This window comes from Ambystoma mexicanum, chromosome 8 (assembly GCF_040938575.1).
Source record: "Ambystoma mexicanum isolate Mex_15411 chromosome 8, UKY_AmexF1_1, whole genome shotgun sequence".
In the NCBI taxonomy this organism is placed as follows: Eukaryota; Metazoa; Chordata; class Amphibia; order Caudata; family Ambystomatidae; genus Ambystoma; species Ambystoma mexicanum.
The window spans coordinates 1,052,026,993-1,052,047,204 of record NC_090929.1 but is presented as its reverse complement, the minus strand read 5'-3'; the positions used below and the strand labels follow the sequence as shown (position 1 = coordinate 1,052,047,204).

General features: G+C 43.0%; 1 protein-coding gene across 10 annotated transcripts in view; it reads right to left on the bottom strand.

Moving 5' to 3' along the window:
- Positions 1-20,212, bottom strand: part of ZMIZ1 (zinc finger MIZ-type containing 1) — a 706,997-nt gene that overhangs the window by 12,647 nt on the left and 674,138 nt on the right. For 8 of the 10 annotated variants that reach the window (XM_069611019.1, XM_069611015.1, XM_069611016.1 and 5 more), the window contains 3 exons: positions 20,134-20,202; positions 15,873-16,129; positions 14,123-14,286 (listed from right to left, as the gene is read on the bottom strand). In XM_069611019.1, the coding sequence (XP_069467120.1) occupies positions 14,123-14,286; positions 15,873-16,129; positions 20,134-20,202 (490 nt within the window). The remainder of the gene's footprint in view (positions 1-14,122; positions 14,287-15,872; positions 16,130-20,133; positions 20,203-20,212) is intronic. The other 2 variants (XM_069611024.1, XM_069611018.1) reach the window with 1 other exon arrangement.

Sequence of the window (20,212 nt, the reverse complement as noted above, 5' to 3'; positions counted from 1 at the left end):
CTTCAGAACGCTACAAGTTAATCTCCACCATAAGAGATGTGAGAAAATAATCTGCTGGTCGGGCATATGGGTCTCAATAGAATGTCTCACATTAAATGTCCACGCACTTGAAGGATTCTGGCATGAACACAGGCTTAGAAAGCGGAACGAAGTCCAGCCAGTTGTGGTGTGCGCTTGCCACAGCCAACAAACTGGCAGGACTGTAGCACGAAAAAACTAGAGATGATTATAGGGACAGCAAAAAGTCTGCTTGTGGTAAGGTCAATTTGATTTTTCAGTGCCCAAACTAGCACACATGTAACAGAAGCAGCTTCTGTTCAAGTGACAGACTGCCAGTATAGTAATGACATTCCTATTTAGCATTGCTATCCAGATGAATCAAATCTGACACACCAACTATTAAAGTGTCACAAGAAGACATGTACATCCAGGGGTTTTTAGAATTATATACGCTAAGGAATATTTAAAGTGTTAGTGAATCCAGTACTGTTAGTTTGTGTAGTGTGTCCAACCACCAAGTTATGCAATTAGTGACACTTTGAGACCTGACTGCAACTACTACTTCCTTAGCTAAACGGTTTTAAAAAAAAAAAATTGTTCACGATTAATTGGTTGATCAGGCACCTGTGATAAATCACAACCTTCTGTGCATTGCCACCTCGCTGGACCAAGATTATAACAGGTCTCTTAAGTAAATGAAACTGAGCCTACAAGTAACTGTTCCTTTAATCGTTCATCGGACCTTCGCATTTAAACAATGAAAAGGGGTTGTGGTAGCATAAACTCAGTCAGCTTTTAAGTAAATGGGCTGTAAAGAGACTCTTGGTTAAACTGCATTAGCCCAGGGGAAGGCGCCCAGGGGAAGGCGCCCAGGGGAAGGCGCCCAGGGGAAGGCACCCAGGGAATGACACGTAACCAATTATCCAATGGCTGTGTTGTAGTGCATCATGATTCCCGTCAAATGTCCGCAATATAGGCACATTTCTAGAAACGTAGACATGGTTTCCCTAACTGTGGCGGAGACGACGCATGAAATGCATGCCTTGGAAGCTACCGTTCCCCGGGCATTAACAGAATGAGACACACATGAGCTCTTTAATTATTCTGAGTTTTAATTTGAGGCACAAGGCGTGCAATATAGATATTGGAGACATCATGAGACCCATCAGAGTAAGGTGTTGCGGGTAAAAAGGCAGAAAGAAATAGATTTTGTTTTTGACAAAAAAAAAGTGAACCTTTGGAATTAATACATCTCTTTGATGATGTGGATAGTTTTAAAGAACACTGTGCTTGGGGTCCACATGTCGTCTGTCATACAACTGGAACTAAAGCCCGGTTGTGGATAGGTTTATTGGCCGGCATTGGTTTAAACAACCAATACTGCAATTCCCAACACAGCTGGGGATGCACAACTGGAGAAACCATGCTGGTGTTTGACTGCCTCAAACAAAGAAGAATGGATCTTAACTGATCCATTCACTATCACAGAAGCCATCTGTAATGGCTGTTAAATAGGGAGGCACATATGATCTTGTCAAGAAGACAATCAGTTCTTTCCCACTGTGAAGAATAACACCCGCACTTCACCCCTCTAGGCAATGGGCACAAGCGACCATAAGTACCCGAGATCCCAGAACCACCAGGCATTTGGCATTTTAGCTTTCTTGAATGAACTCATCCATTTTGCTAATCACTAGCAAATCTTTCGAAGGAAGAAGCCAGCCATGCCCACCAGTGAATCAACTCGGCTCTCGGCTCTAAAGAAATGCAACATCGCAGGTTCTAGTGTTGATTTTTTGATTATCTTGGAAGCCATGTTTAAAGAGGATGTCCTGGTATGACTGAAAGCTCAAATGTGTTTCCTTTCTAGAGGCCGCACTGATGGTCGATAGAAAAGTATATTAGTGGTGAAGCGGAAATAAGAGTCCTGCAAATACATGAAGCAAAGTATTGCCCATGTTTACACTATAACAAAGGATATGTGCAAGGGATGCCATTTCAATGGCAAGTAACAGAAAATGGAGTGGGGTATACTTCAAAAGTAAATCATGCTGCGTTTGTATTCTTTACAGTGTAGTAGAGTAGACATCCTAGCCTAGACAGTTTCTCTTGGAAGGCTTCCACTGCCCATGTAACTTAACAGATTTCGTTCTGGCATCAGTTTATGGTAATGCTGTCAAATAGTGCTCGAATAAGACACAAGGCTACTTATTTCATTGTGCGTCTGCCTGATTAGATGCACCACCTAAAATTGATGAACTGAACACAGTATTTAACTGCAATGATACCTCACCAGATAGATATATATCAGGTTTAGATGCTCATGCTGTGTATTAATCAAACGACTAAGGGCCTGACATGGAATAGTTTACAGGATTTTTCAAAGGAACAATTGCTGGGTGTGTATATAATCTGACTGAAAGACCACACACTACTAGAAGCCCCTACGACATGCTCATGTTCGCTTTTCAGGTTCCTAATATTTTGTTTAGATTTATCCAGCCCCACCGAACATCACTGGTAACTATTTTGGGTCGAAGGTGAGCCTCTAACAGATGTTAAGCAGCTAACCTGTTTGCAGCATACACCATTTACATTATCATTCTGTAAAGAACTCACAAGCAGTATTTGTGTTTAATTAGATACACTGACCCCTATTGCCAGTGTATTTAAAGTACATCTGTCTGAAGCAAACTATTGTCATTGCTTTGATAACAGAGGCCTTCCGCTACTCACTGGGGGTTCAGGAGCTTCTGAAGCCTGGGTCATTAACTACTAAATCTATGGAAGCTATGATGCAAGTGTTTGGGAATCAGCCTCCCCTCTTGTATAAGCATGACCAATTCCCAGGTTTATGTTGCAGGATCATTTTCTCCCTCTTTAACCCCCAATCGCCTTGATAATAGAATGCTTGGGAGTCAGCAATGTGGGTGCTGCTATAGTGTGTACATTATTTCGCAATAGATGGGAAACGGGGTAACCAGACCTTCATCTGGAGAAGAAAAGGAGTAAGGCGAAAATAAGAGGATGGAGAAGTGGATGAAATGCCGTAGACACGGTGTTGGGGTGATGTCGAAGTGCAAAAGGTATGTTTTGTGAGAGCTTGGGTGCGGGTGGATCCCATATAATGGACCATATATCAGGATTGCAGAAACCAAGATATATATATTTTAAATACTTTGGACTCCAACAGACTGTGTGAATAAGTTTAAATGAGCAATAGAAAGTTAATAATGCTTAGCATTAGGCTGAATGATGGGCTAGCAATGTGTTCCCTGCTGCACAGTTCAATGGTGGTGGAGGTTTTGACAAGGGAAAACCTTTACAATTTTTCCAGGTTGCAAACTCTAAAAAAATAATAATTTGGCTTACTTGTGTTCTGAAACCGCCCTCCAAAAGGGGGTCAGGCAAACTGTGTCTAGCACTTCTGTAACTAAATTTCGCATTAAGCACTTTTGTAACTAAGCAAGCCTTCTTAAAAGTGCCACAATGCCCAAGGGCAGTTGCGCGCTTTACAAATGTTAATAAATAAATACATTTGGGAATGCCAAATCTTGAGATTAGAAGCGGTTTAGTCTAGAATGCACATTGAAAGATTTGACTGTATTAGAGAACAAAAGGTAGAAGTGCTACTATGGATCTGTTGACACATTCTAGAATATGCTGCAAGTCAGACACCACTGAAAGAGACGGGTATAGTGCAATATTCTCAGAATACTTTGTCCCAGAGTGCAATTGCTGCAGTGCTCTGGGTTTCTGTATAGAAAACGAATAGCCAAAAGAATGTCCGTGCTTAATCCATCATGGTCCCTTGACTGTACACCATCTTAAGACTGAAGGTTGTCCCATCTCTTGGTTGTGTCCATTCCACCAATGTTGCACCATGACAACCCTCTTTGTACCCAAGCACGAGATCCTCCCAATCCCCTTCTGCCTTGTATCACTGACTCGCTAGCCATTTCTGTATTTGGCTAAATGGGTAATCTGGCACTGGATATTAAAAGGATGCACGATGGTATAATTTCTATTACTTCATTGCATGTTTCACTATGCCATACAAAGGAGTTTGGTAAAAGGGAATAAGATCCTGGAACGTCTCTGTTCTTGTGAGATGGTATTGCTAAAATACTGATTTCATTTAATGGTCTTTAGATGTATTTCTTGGTTACGACCAAATCTGATTTTTCTGGCTCGACAAGAGAGTGCCAATTTGTGCAGCAGGGTGACCATTTGCTGTAATGAAGTACATGTGGCCACCCTGTTCCCCTTAATCAGTCCTCAAGATATGGGTACGCATGCATGCTGCATAGACATTCAGTCACCATTGACAAGCAATTTATAAATATCTGTAGGGCTGATTTGATTCCAAATAGGTGTACCTTGAACTTCTAATAATGTCCCATGTGAAATCATAGGTATCTTTGGTGACATGGGTTCATTATAATATGAAAACGCGTCTTTAAGCTCCATGGTTGTCAGATAATCTCTCCTCCACATTAAAGAACATCCTTTATAGGTGTAATCTTGAGTGTTTGACCCATCTGCTTAGTGCTCAAGACCAGAATTGTATATAGTGTTTCTACTTCCTTTGGAGTAAGGAAGTACATTGACTAATGCCCTCCAGCGATTGCGTGTGAGAGATTTTCTTTTACTCCTGTCTTTCAAAGAGAGGTTATCTTCTTCTGTAATGGGCACAGATTTTCTTCCCTTGTTCAGATTTCCGTGGTTGTAGGTTGTTGACTTTGCAAATTTGACCCAGTGTCCATGTTGAACTGTGCTTAGCACTAATTTGTCCTGTGTGATCTTCTCCTTTGAGAATGGAAGAAACTGAGTGGGCATCGTAACGGGAGCTGTGTCTGAGAGTATTCTTACCAAGTCATTATATGAATGAAAGTCTGTCCGGTTGCCAGTAATGTCTTATTGTTAGCTACTGGGACATCCGTCTACCAGCGTTCACCACAGCATCAAGATTTGTGTTAATCATGTATTGGAGGCTTTTTGGTACTTCTTGTCCAACTGTTGGTGTCTTAACCTTAGCTGCTTCTGGCAATAATTCACCCCATTTGTTATAACTGCACTGTGTCGGTAATGCTGTAGAATGTGCAACTTTTATGTTGTATATTGCTGATGTATAAACCTTAATAAACCTCAAGTCCAACTCCATACAATGCTTTCCTTTCTTTATCAGGTGTTGCTTCAGCGGTTTCCACTACTATTGCACATCTCCTTTCATCTGTAGTCACCATGATGTCTGGGACAGTAGGACTTCACATTATATCAGGTCTTTGTGGAACAGGTTTTTAAATTAATTTCAATTCTTGGTTTAACTGGTTGTACCATTGGCAGCTTTAGGACTGTGTTCTTTCACTACTTCATAATGTATACAACTAGTCAGAGTATGATGGCTCATGGCGACTCATTATGTAGTCATCCAGGTGACTTGGAGTACAACTCATGATCCATCACAATTGACTCTGCAGGCTAGCGATTATTGGACCTGAACTCCACCACATCTGCTGGACACATCATGAGCAACCATGGCTGAGGGGCATTTACGATAGCAAAATACAGCAACTAATCTTCATTTGGAGACGATATGTAATCTTCCTTCTCAGGAAAATCAATTGTGCACTTTTCCATAGAGTATGGTATTCACTCTCTAAATGCTCTTCTTCAGGCAGCCATTCCTGATTGCATCATATTCCTCAGATTCCGGTGTTCAATTTATGATATTAAATGGCTATATCATTAGGTCTGTTATTAGTCACTATCACCTTTATGGATCCCTGTCCTTCATATAGTGTCAGATATTATTTATTGCTGGATTCATCTCTCGTTATGAAATATATTTTATCATTTCCGTGCCATGTGGCTAAAACTGTCCTTTGGCTATCTTAGTTTTTGACCTCCTTCCTGCCCTCTCAAGATCCTGAAATGCCACATAAGGCATAGACTTTCGTGCTATCCAGCTTGGATTCCTGGGCAACATGAGGATGTGTGCGAACTACGGTTGGGATGGTCTGGTTCCAATCATCATTCCAGGCAGGGGATGCCTGTTGCTGGGCAGATAGGGGGTTTGTAGCTGATTGGACAGCCCTTACTTGTTTGAGTTCTTGCCATTTGTGGGCTAGGGCAAGAGGAGTCCCGTACCTGTTCATCGGATCGATCACCAAACCAAGACCCTGAGTAAGAGGAACCTTTGCTGAAGACCCAGAACACTGCTGCTGAGAGTCCTAGTCAAGCCCTGCTTCTCTTGCTGTGATCCTAGAAGACACATGTCGATGCTTCAACCCTTGGACTAGACTGGTGGGACCACGAGTCTAAAACATGAATGTGAAGCCTGCCGCCAGAAGCAGTTGAAGTACCCAGGGATCATCCTTAGGGCAGTCTAGCCTCTGCAAAGGCTCATCCCCTGCACCACTCACCGTCCTTTGCTAGAGCTCGGGCCTCTGCTGGACGAGTGAACTGTGACTGAATACCATCTTACCTGCTACTCTCCAGAATAAAGGCAGAGTCTTCCTCGCTGCTGCTAGCCTCTGCTGTGATAGGGAGGTCTCCTCTCTTCCTGGAAGCTGCAGTGGCTGCTGTCCTTAACTCCCTAAGGGGAAACAAAGGAACACAAGCTCAATTACCCCTCTTTTCGTCCGCCTTGCAAGGGAACAGGGATAGAGGGATTTTTTGATAGATATATTTCTTATCTATCTAAGAGTCGCATAGAAGTATTTCATTATTCAGAGAGCAGTCGAAGTAAAAACACAAATTTTAATAGTTTAAGTTATACACTTTTGTAAGTAGTCGGTGCTTTCCACAAGGCACCTCCAGACTTAGAAAGAAATACATGAAATTAAAAAGTCCAGCAAAAACACACACATATTCTACTCGTGGTGTCTAGGGTTAGTAAAGTGACAATTCTGATAAGACACTTTGTCAATTTAATTGTTAAATTTCTTGTTCAGATTTGGGGAAACCAAGACATTAAATGTACAGCATACAAGTTTTAACGCTGCAAAAAACACAATTATTTTAGTGTCAGGATGTCTACATATGTTTCGGCACACAGTTTGCATCAACACCATCCCTGGTGTTTTAATTGTGGCCCTCTTCAGGACAGGATGTTGTTTTTCAAAATGACAAAAGTTCAGAAAACCCCAGGTATTCACGCTATTTTGCAGTGCTTTATATGCTTTTATAGTCGGACTCAAGATTTTTAGTTTTATTTGTAGCGACAAGTGGATTCACTGCCATGCCCTGCATGTCGTCATACAGTGGATTGCTTTTATCTTGTTTGGGCTTAGTAGTTGGTCCTTGCGTCGAAATAATTCAGACTTATAAACCTGATGGTTTTGTCGAAGTCATATAATCCAGTTTGGCCCTGGTTGTTTTTGCAAATACAAGTTTCCCCTGTATGTAATTTCCTAGAGGTACCTTCTTTTTCTATTCAAACAGACCTTCTGAATGATTCAGTAGGACAATCTTTTCTCTTCGCAGTGCAGCTCCTCATAGTTTCGGCTCGGGAAAACCAACTCGTTTCCTACGCCGAAACTGAGAGGAGCTGCACTGCGAAGAGAAAAGATCGTCCTACTGAATCATTCAGAAGGTCTTTTTGAATAGAAAAAGAAGGTACCCCTAGGAAATTACATACAGGGAAAACTTGTATTTGCAAAAACAACCAGGGCCAAACTGGATTATATGACTTCAACAAAACCATCAGGTTTGAAAGTCTGAATTATTTCAACGCAAGGACCAACTACTAAGCCCAAACAAGATAAAAGCAATCCACTGTATGACGACATACAGGGCATGGCAGTGAATCCACTTGTCGCTACAAATAAAACTAAAAATCTTGAGTCCGACTATAAAAGCATATAAAGCACTGCAAAATAGCGTGAATACCTGGGGTTTTCTGAACTTTTGTGATTTTGAAAAACATCCTGTCCTGAAGAGGGCCACAATTAAAACAGCAGAACACCAGGGATGGTGTTGATGCAAACTGTGTGCCGAATCATATGTAGACATCCTGACACTACAATAATTGTGTGTTTTGCAGCGTTAAAACTTGTATGCTGTACATTTAATGTCTTGGTTTCCCCAAATCTGAACAAGAAATGTAACAATTAAATTGACAAAGTGTCTTATCAGAATTGTCACTTTACTAACCCTAGACACCACGAGTAGAATATGTGTGTGTTTTTGCTGGACTTTTTAATTTCATGTATTTCTTTCTAAGTCTGGAGGTGCCTTGTGGAAAGCACCGACTACTTACAAAAGTGTATAACTTAAACTATTAAAATTTGTGTTTTTACTTCGACTGCTCTCTGAATAATGAAATACTTCTATGCGACTCTTAGATAGATAAGAAATATATCTATCAAAAAATCCCTCTATCCCTGTTCCCTTGCAAAGCGGATGAAAAGAGGGGTAATTGAGCTTGTGTTCCTTTGTTTTCCCTCCAGAATCCAGTCCCGTTTTCTGCTCAATCCCCTTTTAACAAAAAATTGGGACTTACCCTCCTTTATACACTTAACTCCCTAAGCCATTTTGCTAGACAATTTTTGGAACCAGGCATGGAACTATACTCTAGATTAAACTAAACAAAACGCTGACTTCAGCCACTATCGGCAATCGCTGGAACTCTATCAACAGGACCAATGGCAGAAGTAAGTGGCCCCAGAGTACTCTAAAGGTGGTCACTCAAATGTTAGTGCGCAAGCTTGCAAACCTTTTCGCGACCGCTCTCCCCCTGCCTAAGGGATGGTGTGGGCGCAATGTACACTCCCTAATGCTCTTGCCTGGTCGTGATCGGTGGAGCTCTGGCCAAGATACGCTCCAGGGTAGCACCTTGTACAGTGGGATTGGGAGACAACCCCTACAAAAATGTACTTACCCTTCTAAACGCCAAAGGTCCTTTATCCTGTAATTGTATCAATTTATTGGATGTTCTGGTTTGTTTTAGGGCACTTTATAGACTTCCTGCTCTGTACTCGGGTACTTACCTGCAACTTTGAAGCTGTTGAGGCCCTAGGTTTTCTTACTTAGTAGCGAAGGATTGCTGAAACTATAGGGGCTTTATACTGATAAGCCGATGTATATGCTAACTGTTTAAATGCATTGCTTCTCACATCTTTTTTGTTTCATTGATTTGTATTGCTTTCACTGTTTTAACTGTAAAGTGTGGGTGATCTCACTTTCAGATCATCAACTCTGTACATATGGGATACATTACTCGGCATAATCCTATTTCTGGAGCTTGTATCTGCTTAGATTTACATGCTTTGCATAGTCCGATATCTAGTGGAAGTGGCTAAGTATTACACAATTTCTTTTCAAAACTTCTAAAACAGACGTCGATGGAGTGCGATTTGTAATACTATCCCTAGTGTGATGTGTATTGTACCCATGGTCCTTCACGCGTCGATGTCCCTCAGATTAATTGTTTCTGATATGAGGTTGCATGAAGTATAGCGCGAGTAAAGATGTTGTAAAGCAGAAACTGTAATAACCCAGAAAACATCTATGAGCCTTCTACTCCATTAGGGGAGGAACGATGGGTGCGTGTGAATCTAAGCAGATACAACCACCAGAAATACAATTACGATGAGTAATGTATCACTTCTGGAGCTTGTGGATCTGCTTAGATGACATGCTCTGCATAGATTATCTAGCAGTATCTGGACAAGGAGGAGTGAAGTTAGAAGGTACAGCGGCAAAGAGATGCTTTAGAACCACTTGTCCCACCTGTGAATCTTCTTTAGAATGTGAGTCTAAGTTGAAAGGTCTCGAATTTTGTTCGCGACCGAAACAACTATAAATAAAATAAATAAAGCCCTAAAAAAAATTTAAAAAAATAAATTTAAAAAAAGAATGTGAGTCAATGCAGTAATGTTGTGTGAACATATGGATGGAACTCCATGTAGCAGCTTTGCAGCTGGTGTCTATAGAGGGACGTTTGCAACAAAAGCTAAGGTAGCCCCTGTACCTCTGGTAGAGTGTCCCCTTGGGGGTAAAAAGGTTGAACCTTTTTGCATAGGGAATAGCAGAGTTGTATGCATTTGACTATCCATCTGGACATAGCCCCTTTTGATATGCGATCGCCTTCTCTACCAGGCGCTATGGAAACAAAGAGTTGGTCGGTTTTTCTTCAGGGTTTTGTTTTTTTCCACATAGTACAAGACCGCCCTCCGTACATCAAGTGTATGAAGGCTTCTTTCTGCTGATTTTGATGGATTCTGAAAGAAGGTAGGAAGTTCTATAGATCGTTTTCCATCGAACTTTGAAATTAACTTCGATGAAAACCTAGGATGTGTTTGCAGGTCAACCTTGTCCTCGTGTTTGATGAAAAAAGGGTCTTGTACAGACAAAGCCCATAGCTCACTGACTCGTTTTATGGAGGCGATAGCTACCTGGAATGCAGTTGTATAGGTAAGATGCTTTAGGCTGGCCTTGTGCATAGGCTCTAAGGGTGGCCCCATGAGCTTGGAGAGCATTGAACATTGAAATCCCAACCCGTGGAGGGGAAATTGGAGGGTATAGCCTCTTTACCCCTTCCATTAACGCCTTAATGACAGAGACATTCCTCCAGGACACCTTGTTCTGTGGGCCACCAGATGTACCTTTAAAGAATTGAATACTAGGCCGGAGTCTAGTAAGTTAAACATGTAGTGTAGAATGGATTTAGTGATTGAGATGTGCACCATATCGCAAATCTTTTTCACTTATTATAATAACGGTGCCTGATGTTGGGTTTTCGTGCCTCTTGCGAGGATATCCATACACCTTTGTGGAAGGTTTAAGTGGCCAAACTCTGACTTCAGGAGCCAAGCTGCCAACTTCATGGATTGTGGGTGGAGGGATGCCCCCTTGTGCTGTGTCAACATGTTGCACGTGAGCTTCATATGGTCGCACATCGCCAGCTCCAGCATATGTGGAAACCAAGGCTTTCTCGCCCACATGGGCTCGATTAGGGTTACTTGTTCCTGGTGCATCTTGTGCACTATCCTGCTCAGGAATGGCATTGAGGGGCAGGGAGGGAACCATAAGCAAATTTCCCTGACCAGTTCATCCACACAGCGTTCCCCTTGGAGTCTGGCTGGAGAAACCTGGACGCGAAGTCTGAGCATTGAGCGTTTAGCTTTGTGGCGAACAAGTGAGAATATTCCGTCTAGGATATCTGTCGAGTTGCCACTTGTGTTTTTCTGGTAGAGGGTGTCTGCCAGAGAATTGAGTTCCCCTGGAACATGTTGGGATGTTAGAAACATGTTCCTCTTGAGTGCCCACCTACATATTTTCTGGAATAGTTTGGACAGACTTGGAGAGTGTGTGCCTCCCTGCTTGTTCAGATAGAACATGGGCGTGGTGCTGTCTGTGAGGACCTGTACTGTCTGGCCCTGAAGATGTTGCTGAAAAGCCTGAAGACCTTTGAGGACTGCCAAGAGCTCCAGGAAGTTTGAGTCTTTGGGCAGTAGCGGATGTCCACAGTCCGTGGGCTGTGTGGTGGAAGTAGTGCACCCCCCCAACTGGCGAGTGAGGCGTTTGTAGTTAGGATCGCTTGGGCTGGTGGATCGCAAAAAGGTTTTCATTTTAACAGGTTGTTCTTGGACCACCCGTGAAGAGCCTGAACCAGGGTTAGCGAAACAATAACCAGATCGTCCCACTGTCCGCTTGTCCGAGACCACTGTTTCGCTAACCATTCCTGCATTGGACACAGGCGCGCCTGAGGAACTAGATAAATGCAAGAGACCATCATGCCTAGCAAGCGCATTGCTTTATGTACTGTTATCTCGCGACCAACCTTGTATGGAGGTACCTGCAGCAGCATATTTCGTACTCTTGCTTGAGGGGAATGCCAGATCCTCGAGTTTAGGATAGCCCCTCAGAAATTGTTTTGTTTGGTTGGGGACTAGACTTGATTTTTTCTCGTTGATGGAGAAACCCAGATTGAAGAGAAGGTCTAGAGTCTTTTGCGTATTTAACCTGCAAATTTGAGGAGATTCCCCGGTGATCAGCCAGTCATCCAGATAAGGGTATACCGGGATGCACTTTATGTGCAGGTGTGCTGCCACTACTGTGAGCACCTTGATGAAAACTCTTGGTGCTAAGGCGATGTGAGTGGGAGTACTTTGACCTGGTAGTGTACTCTCGTCATCTTGAAAACACAGGGATTTTCTGTGCGCATGGTGCATTGAAATATGAAAGTATGCATCTTTCATGTCCAATGTCGCCATAGTCTCCCTGTTTCAGCAGTGGAATCGCCTCCAGAAGCGTGGTCATGCAAAACTTTTGTGGTTTGACATATTTGCTTGCAGGGCGCAGTTCTAGTACTGGGCGTATGGTAAGGTCTTTCTTTGGCACAAGGAAGTACATTGAATAGATACCCTTGTTTACCTTGTGCACCGGGCCGATTTCTATTGCTTACTTTTCGAGCAGCACCTTTATTTCCTCCAGAAGAATGGCTGTTTCTTGGCGAGCATTAAGGTGGTTTCTGAAGCAACTCGATGCAGTATCCTCCTGCCACGGTGGACAACACCCACTTGTCCGATGTTATCCCCTCACATGCATGCGTGGAGTGATTCGACCTACTACTGCATGAATTAACTATTTAGATTGTTTTCACAATTAAACATTTCAGTCCTATCAGGGCAGATGGTAAGGGGATTTAACTCCTGAAAAGTGGTTGCAGAACTTTCAGGGTGATTTTACGGCATCTCCAGAAGATGATCATCCCATGTGCCATAAAGGGCTTCGCCTCTCAGGTGATCATCCTGTTGTACAAGGCCCCAAGGGGGATTGTAGTATTGTGGACGCACCACATTGCCCCCCTGGGAATGATCTCGCCATAGAGGAGAAGGGACGATATCCCGAGATTCGTCACAAATCATGTTGGCCATTAAGGTTTACCTGAAACAAAGTTGGAAGTCTTCACCTTTGCAGCTAATTCTGATACAAACTAGAGAACTCAAATTATTAAAACCTGTAGTTTTCAATCTAATGTTAACTACCATTGTGCAGTCATCGGAAATCCATACCGATCACTGCACCTAAGAAACCAAATTCTGTATTTTACTATCTCTCCGTTCTCACTGACTATATATACCATCTAAGATCCTCACAAATTCAGTAAATGTCATATTTATCAGAGCAAATGTTCTCAAAATCTGACAAGGATCCATAGGCAATACGGAAGAAGCCATTATTTTAAAGATTTTAAAATCATTGAAAACCATGTGATTCAGGGGAGGAATTTTGAGATTTATGAGACGTATCCTCTTCACTATTCTCCCAATTAATTTAGCCTGAGCATCAAAAGAGCATGTGGCTCAAGTACAGGTTGCCTAGATGGTGTACATAATTGATGTGTTCACTTGTCTAGTTTGCCAAATGTGTGGCAAAATGTGTTTTATAGTGACTGCACAATTGGCTGCATGTCATCTTGCATATGTGCAAATAGACCCATTTTCAGTTCGAACCAGTTTACTCTCAAACGTCTGCACCCCAAATCGAAGGGCAAAATTTAGACACGTGCATTGGTGCACAATTTGTGCGCTGAAAGCGGCACTAGGACAGGACTGTGGCAAAAAAAGTTCAACTGGGCAGAATGTAGGTAGAGAGCGCAACACTGGGCCAAAACTTGTGCATAGACAACCGCATTGAGGAAAGCGTGGGCATTGAAAACGACACCAATTCAGAACTCGCATACCAAGAAAGATACATTGGTGCAGAATCCATGGTTAGAGGGTCAATTGGGAGCAGAACTGTTATACAGAAAATGATATTAAGGCAGAAAGTAGACACAAAGGGCAAATTTTCACCAAAAATAGGGCAGAAGAGAAACATGGGGTGGAGCTTAGGTAGGGAGCGCAACATGAGGGTCGAACTGGGGTAACAAGCAACTGACAATGTGCTTTACAGTGGCAAATATGGCATATATTTGTTAAAGGCCTCATGACTTTTATTGAGCACAAGCAGCATGAAAATATGTTTTACACAACAATTCTGGCATTTATTGTTGGGAGAAGCCTTATGCTTTCCTCTGGGGACAACAAGCATACGAGGGGAGACAATTCTAGAATGTGTGTAAACTGAAATGACCAGCCTCAGGAAAGGTTTGCAGCAGGATGTTACTTACAGACTCTTGCATTGGGTGACTGAGGGGCTTGTCTAAGGCGCCCATGCTGTTTGGTAAGTCCGGCGGATGGGAAAGCTGTGGCCCGTGCATGAAGTCATTCATGGTTGTGCCCCCTGGGTTCCCATGAGGGAAGTCAAAGTTGCCGTGGCCCTGGTAGTTGTTGCCTAAAAGAGAAAATGTTTAACCAATTTAGAATCTCCAGGTTTCAAAACAAAATCATACACCATACCACATGGCAACACGCATAAAAGAAACATAAGCCACTGCTCGCGCTCATGCACTGGTCTTTGGTCAAGGCAACAGTAAAAACCATCAGCTTAGTATGACAGGAAGCTGCTGTTCCCACAGTAGTTCAGTTATTTTTTTAAGCACTACATTCATAATTGCCCCACACAAATGGAGAACACAAAACTAATTCACTGTGGCCTCAGAATTGACCTCTGAGTTGAATTACATTAGTGGAGAAAGTGAGAACATTGTGCAGGCAACAACCTTGCTTTGTTTATTATATTGGTAAATGCATAATTTTGAATGAAACCACTCTTAACTCAGCAGTTTCTACAAACACTAAATACACATCATTTCATTTTAAGAAAGGGTTTTGGATGTGCAAAGATCAGATTCCCCGCATCAGATGAAAAATCTTTCTCTGATCAGTCGGAGGATATTATGAAAAGAAAAACATGGTTGCCTTGCTGAGCAATTCTTGATCTAGTACGCGTTAAGGCTTGCAGGTACATCAAACAGGTCTACGTGTACTTATGGGTGTACCAGACCTTTACCCTGCACGCAACTGAAAACTCCTCACATGTTGTGAAAATGCTCCATAGTAGAGATGAGGTTGACCATTCTGACAAAATACCATTGCTCGGCATTGTGCAGATATGGAAGGGACGGGGAACGTCAGTTCCTGGGCATGGTGGGAATGGGGCTGGACAAAATCTCACCTTCAAATCAGCAGTCCAAATGTTGTCTTTCCAAACATTAAAGGAGAGGAACAACAATCATGCATGCTGTCACAGAGGATGGTCTGTTGCAACCAATGTGTTATGTGCTAATATAATGTCTTATCTGGCAGTTAACTTACTTCTAAGAATTGTTTTGAAGTAAATGTGACATTGTGTTGAAAAATAAAACCAATATTCACCTATCGTTTTACACTTTACCGCTATAATCCTAATGTCAATGGCTGCAAACAACTACACGTTTCTCCTTCCACCTACTATTACACAAACACCTTTCTCCCCAGATAATGAGCTCATACGTATGCAACTATTGCATACCTTAAGTATTTCACCACTATACAAATCCTGCCTTATATGGAGCATAAATGTAGATTTAGACCAGCATTCCTAAATTCCTGATGGGAAGTGTGTTATAACCAAACAACAAGAATAATGTGTAAAGTGTTCCAGCGCTCAAAACCTGTACAGGGACTGTGTTGTATTATAAAACATAATACTTACAATCTCCAACAGTCCCCCAGAAAGGCTGAGATTGCACGTGATGGTGAACCCATCTTAGGCATTGCCCAACATGTGAAAGGCTAGGCTCAACCACAGTCCTGCCAACCTTCAGAGACATATCTATTTGACGATACTCGTTTCCATGCACCATCACCTGACCCGGCGGTCTCTCGATACTATATTCCAAGGGAGGCTCAGTTAGACTCTGTTTACATTTTAAGATTTGCATTTTTCAGATGAATTGGATATCTTTTGATACAGACAGTGAGGGTTTATCAACTAACCTTGACCGACATAATCCGTGTTTCCTCCTGGTGGTGGCTGCAAGGATGAGTACGGTGATGGCCCAGGGCCCAGAGCTGCAATCATTTCCATCACATTAGGCATGATCATCTGGCTTGGGCTCATAGTCTTGAATCGCTTGGAGGGCATGCCGTCTGGGTCGTCTTTGATGTGGATCTCTGACTTGATTGCAACTGGTCGCCAGCTACACGTTGGGTCTATCGTCACCTCCTCGAATTCGGAGCTGCAACACACAGGACTGTTTGAATAAGAAACATTTCAAGGAGCTGCAATGCAATAACACAGGGGTCTGCCTTTGCCTCTCCAGATGTTTGAGTACAACTCCTATCAGCCCTTGCCAGAATAGTCAATACATTGGTCTAAAACATCTGTAGAACTCCAGGTAGCAGACCTCTGCACTGACAGGACAGCCGAGATGGCCTTCGAGAGCATTGAAAACCCACATTCTAACCAAAAACTGGGATCAGACAGAGGACATTAATCATAGCGTAAAGACATTAATTGAAACTTAAGGTTTACGATGTTGCAGGAGGCAAGTAAATAGAATGACAACTTACACCTGGCATTTGTAATTTGTTGTCCATATCTGTGAATGATATTCGAGGGACCAAGAGCAAAAGTCGAACATACACTATTTAAGGCAACACAGCTCAAACTCCTACATGAATTCCTTATTCTTGCATCTCAGCCTCTCTGTGACTATCAGATGGCAGTAGAGAATAATTGTAATGCGAACACCAGTTTTAACCTTTTTCTAGCCTAATCTATTGTTCCACACAACATTTTTCAGACACGTGATGAAGGCAGCCATTGTTAAAACACAAGGAAGATACTTAATGGTAAAGCCACAATAACATGCTTTGAAGAGGACTCCATACCCAATGTTTGGGGCAAAAACAGGGGTAGCACCTTTATGCTGAACATGCCATTGTTGTTTCTGTAAGACCTTGGGAGGTTTAAAAACATTCTTTAAAAATATGTATTCCTATGGGAGTCGCCATTTGTATCACGTTCCCAATTGTTTTTAGCCAAAGAAGGGAGATGCATGCAGTCCAACAGGATCCATGGCTGAGGAACCTATGCAGGTCCTGGCTTTCTGACATGAGCCCTTGGAGAATAACTACTGAGGGCGCTTTTTAAGGGCATTCCAAGATAGATTGGTTGTACATGAAGTGGAAGTCCCACCTCCAGTCAAACAGGAACACTTATCATCTAAGATAAGTGTGGCAGATAACTATAGACTGTCTGGTTTTCAAACGGTTTCTACTAATTAGGACCATTAAAGGTCCTCAGTCGAGGAAGCAAACTCCAGCCCCTCCAAAATAAAAAAAAAGTCTACAAAAGTTCAGGTCTTACTGAATGAGGTAAGTCTATCAGATTTTTAAGTGACCCTGCTCTTCAGATAAAGTGCAAGATAAGGGGGTGAATTACTGTGATATACTTGCCTAAGACCAGAGATTTTCCTACACGTTACCTTTGTTGGGGGGCACATTATTCACTGATGGGGAGGCATACCGACATCAGTGCATCAATTCCCGAGGTCTTATACGGACTGCTTGCACATAACACTATAAATCTTACCAAGCAGCGGCTGGATCTCCAGGTGGCTTACCTGAAGAACCACAAGTCTCTGACAGGGTTTACCTTTAAAACCTTTACAGGAATGTCCATTGCTAGACACTTCTTTCTCTGGTCAGTAAATTGTACCGCCAACAGATTTGGGAACAAAGTATGGCACCCATAACCTGTGCAAGTTTGTGATCTTTATATGTAGAGGGGGGTCTCTTTGTGACTGTTTTTGTGTTCACTACATACACACAACATGTATAAGTCAACATATGACTTAACCTTAAGTTCAAAACCTTATGCATCTCACATCGAGCATTGCATAAAACAGGACCTAAATATCTTCAAGACAAGCTAAATCCCTACCACGCTCTACGCACCCTAAGATCAAGCACAGCCAGCCTCCTAGTCATACCCAAGACCAACTCAGTCAGGTTAGGCGGATCATCATTCTCAGCATTGGACCCCACGCTGTGGAACTCCCTCCCTCGCCACATCCGCCTAACTGAGGATCTAATGTCTTTCCGCAAACTATTGAAAACCTGGCTCTTCCCCTAAAACCAAACTGTACTCAAACTAACCCAAACAGACTAACAGCATCTCAATGACACCAATCCAACAAACTACCTGATGCGAGAAATCGACAGCTAATAACCCCAAATATAAACTAAAACGATATACAGAATTAAACGAGTAAAGTAGATCAAAGCGGTGAAGTGGATAATAAGAATAAATCATTCTTAAACAGCAAGGAGATTTAAACTAACGAAATGGATTTAAAGCATGATGAATGATCGAAGTGAATGGCGTGGATGAAATAGTTAAAATGGATGAAGCGTGTGGAACAGATGAATGCGCTGAGAGGAAGAATATGTTGAAAAGATGAGTATGTAGATCTGATGAGTGTGTAGATAGGATGAGTGTATAGAATGGATGAATATGTTGAGCGGATGTGTGTGTGGAGCGGTTGGGTGAGTAGTGCGGACGAGCGTGTAGAGCGGATGAGTGCGCAAATACAGTGAAGGGAGTAGAACGCAGGAGTGCGTAGAACAGATGACCGTAAACCGGATGAATATGTAGAGTGGATGAATATGTAGAGCGGATAAGTGTGGATAGCAGATGAGTACGGAACTGCAGAGAGTGTGTAGATCGCTGGAGCAGATGAATGTGCAGTCCTGACAAATGTATAGAGCGGACGAGTGCAGAGGCGGGGACGAGCGCGTAGAAGCGAACGAGTGCAGAGGAGCGCGTAGAGGGGACAAGCGCGTAGAGGGGACGAGCGCGTAAAACAGGTGAATGTGTAGAGCGCATGAAGGCACAAAACGGACGAGTGCCTAGAGCAGTCAAATACTGAGAACGGACGATATGCGTAGAGCGGACGATTTGCGTAGAGCAGATGAGTACATAGAACGAATGAGTACGTAGAACGAATGAATACAGAATGCATGCAGTATGGACGAGTTCGTAGAACGGATGAGTACGTAGAGCTGCTGAAAGCATAGAGCGGACGGAACGAGCGAAGTATGTAGATGGAACGGGTGTCGTGTATGGATAGAAAGGGTGCCGTACGCGGATGGATCGGGTGCCGTACGCGGATGGATCGGGTGCCGTACGTGGATGGATCGGGTGCCGTACGTGGATGGATCGGGTGCCGTACGTGGATGAAACATGTGAAACAGGTGGATGGAAAGGATGAAGTATGAAGATGGTACGGGTGAAACATGTGGATGAAGTGCATAAAACAATTTAGAATACACGGAGCAGATCAGAGTAAATAGAGCTGACAGTAGTGCGCGGGGGACAGACAGGAGTGAACGGAGGCCAGACAGGATTGCACGGGGGGCAGACAGGAGTGCACGGGACAGACTGGAATATGTGGAGCGGACTGGAATGCATGGGGCAGACTGGAATACGCAGGGCGGACTGGAGTGCCTGGGGCAGGTCTCTAATGCATGGAACGACTGGAGCGCATAGAAATGCTTGTCGTATATAGTATGGTTTGGAGTGCAGGGAACGTTTGAAAGAGCATATAACCCATCATATCACACCACCACGCTTACTCTCTTCTTTACACCACCACTCAACTAGAACACAGAGATACTATGACACCATTCGGTATAACTGTTCTCATATCAACATCTGCCGCACACTCCCCATCATTCTAAGTAAACACTGCTGGTTACACACCCCCAGCCAGGCGTTCTCCTCAGGCCCTAACGCAGCCACATTCGGTCTGGATAAATCCTGCCAGAACGAAAACATACTCCTGATCTCTCAACCACCACACCTACCGCTAAGAAGCAGCTATTACACGAATACCGCACCAGCTGCACACATATCCGGTGCGCACACCACCTTTGACTCTCTATTCGCTCTACTGATCTAAACTTCGGTACCCAAGGGCGTTCAACCTACCAGCGCCTTCAGACCATACCAATGGTATATAAGGCGCTATATAAATTCAAAATAACATAACATATGAAGACGCGGGCTATGCAAGGCAGCACTACCATGAGGCCACTTGGCTTGGTCCAAGGCAGAGGTCTTGCCCATCAGAAAATCAATAGATGTTCAGATAGCCCAATACCTGTGCTTTCCATGCTCTTATTCCAAGCTAGAGTTAACATAATTAAGGCCCCTGCAACTCCTCCTTAAAACCTCAATTATGATACTTACTTCTGAATAGCGTTGAGAATCCCCCACATGTATTGGTCCACCTCCAGACCTTCGAGGAGTGCTGTTTTACTGAGAAATG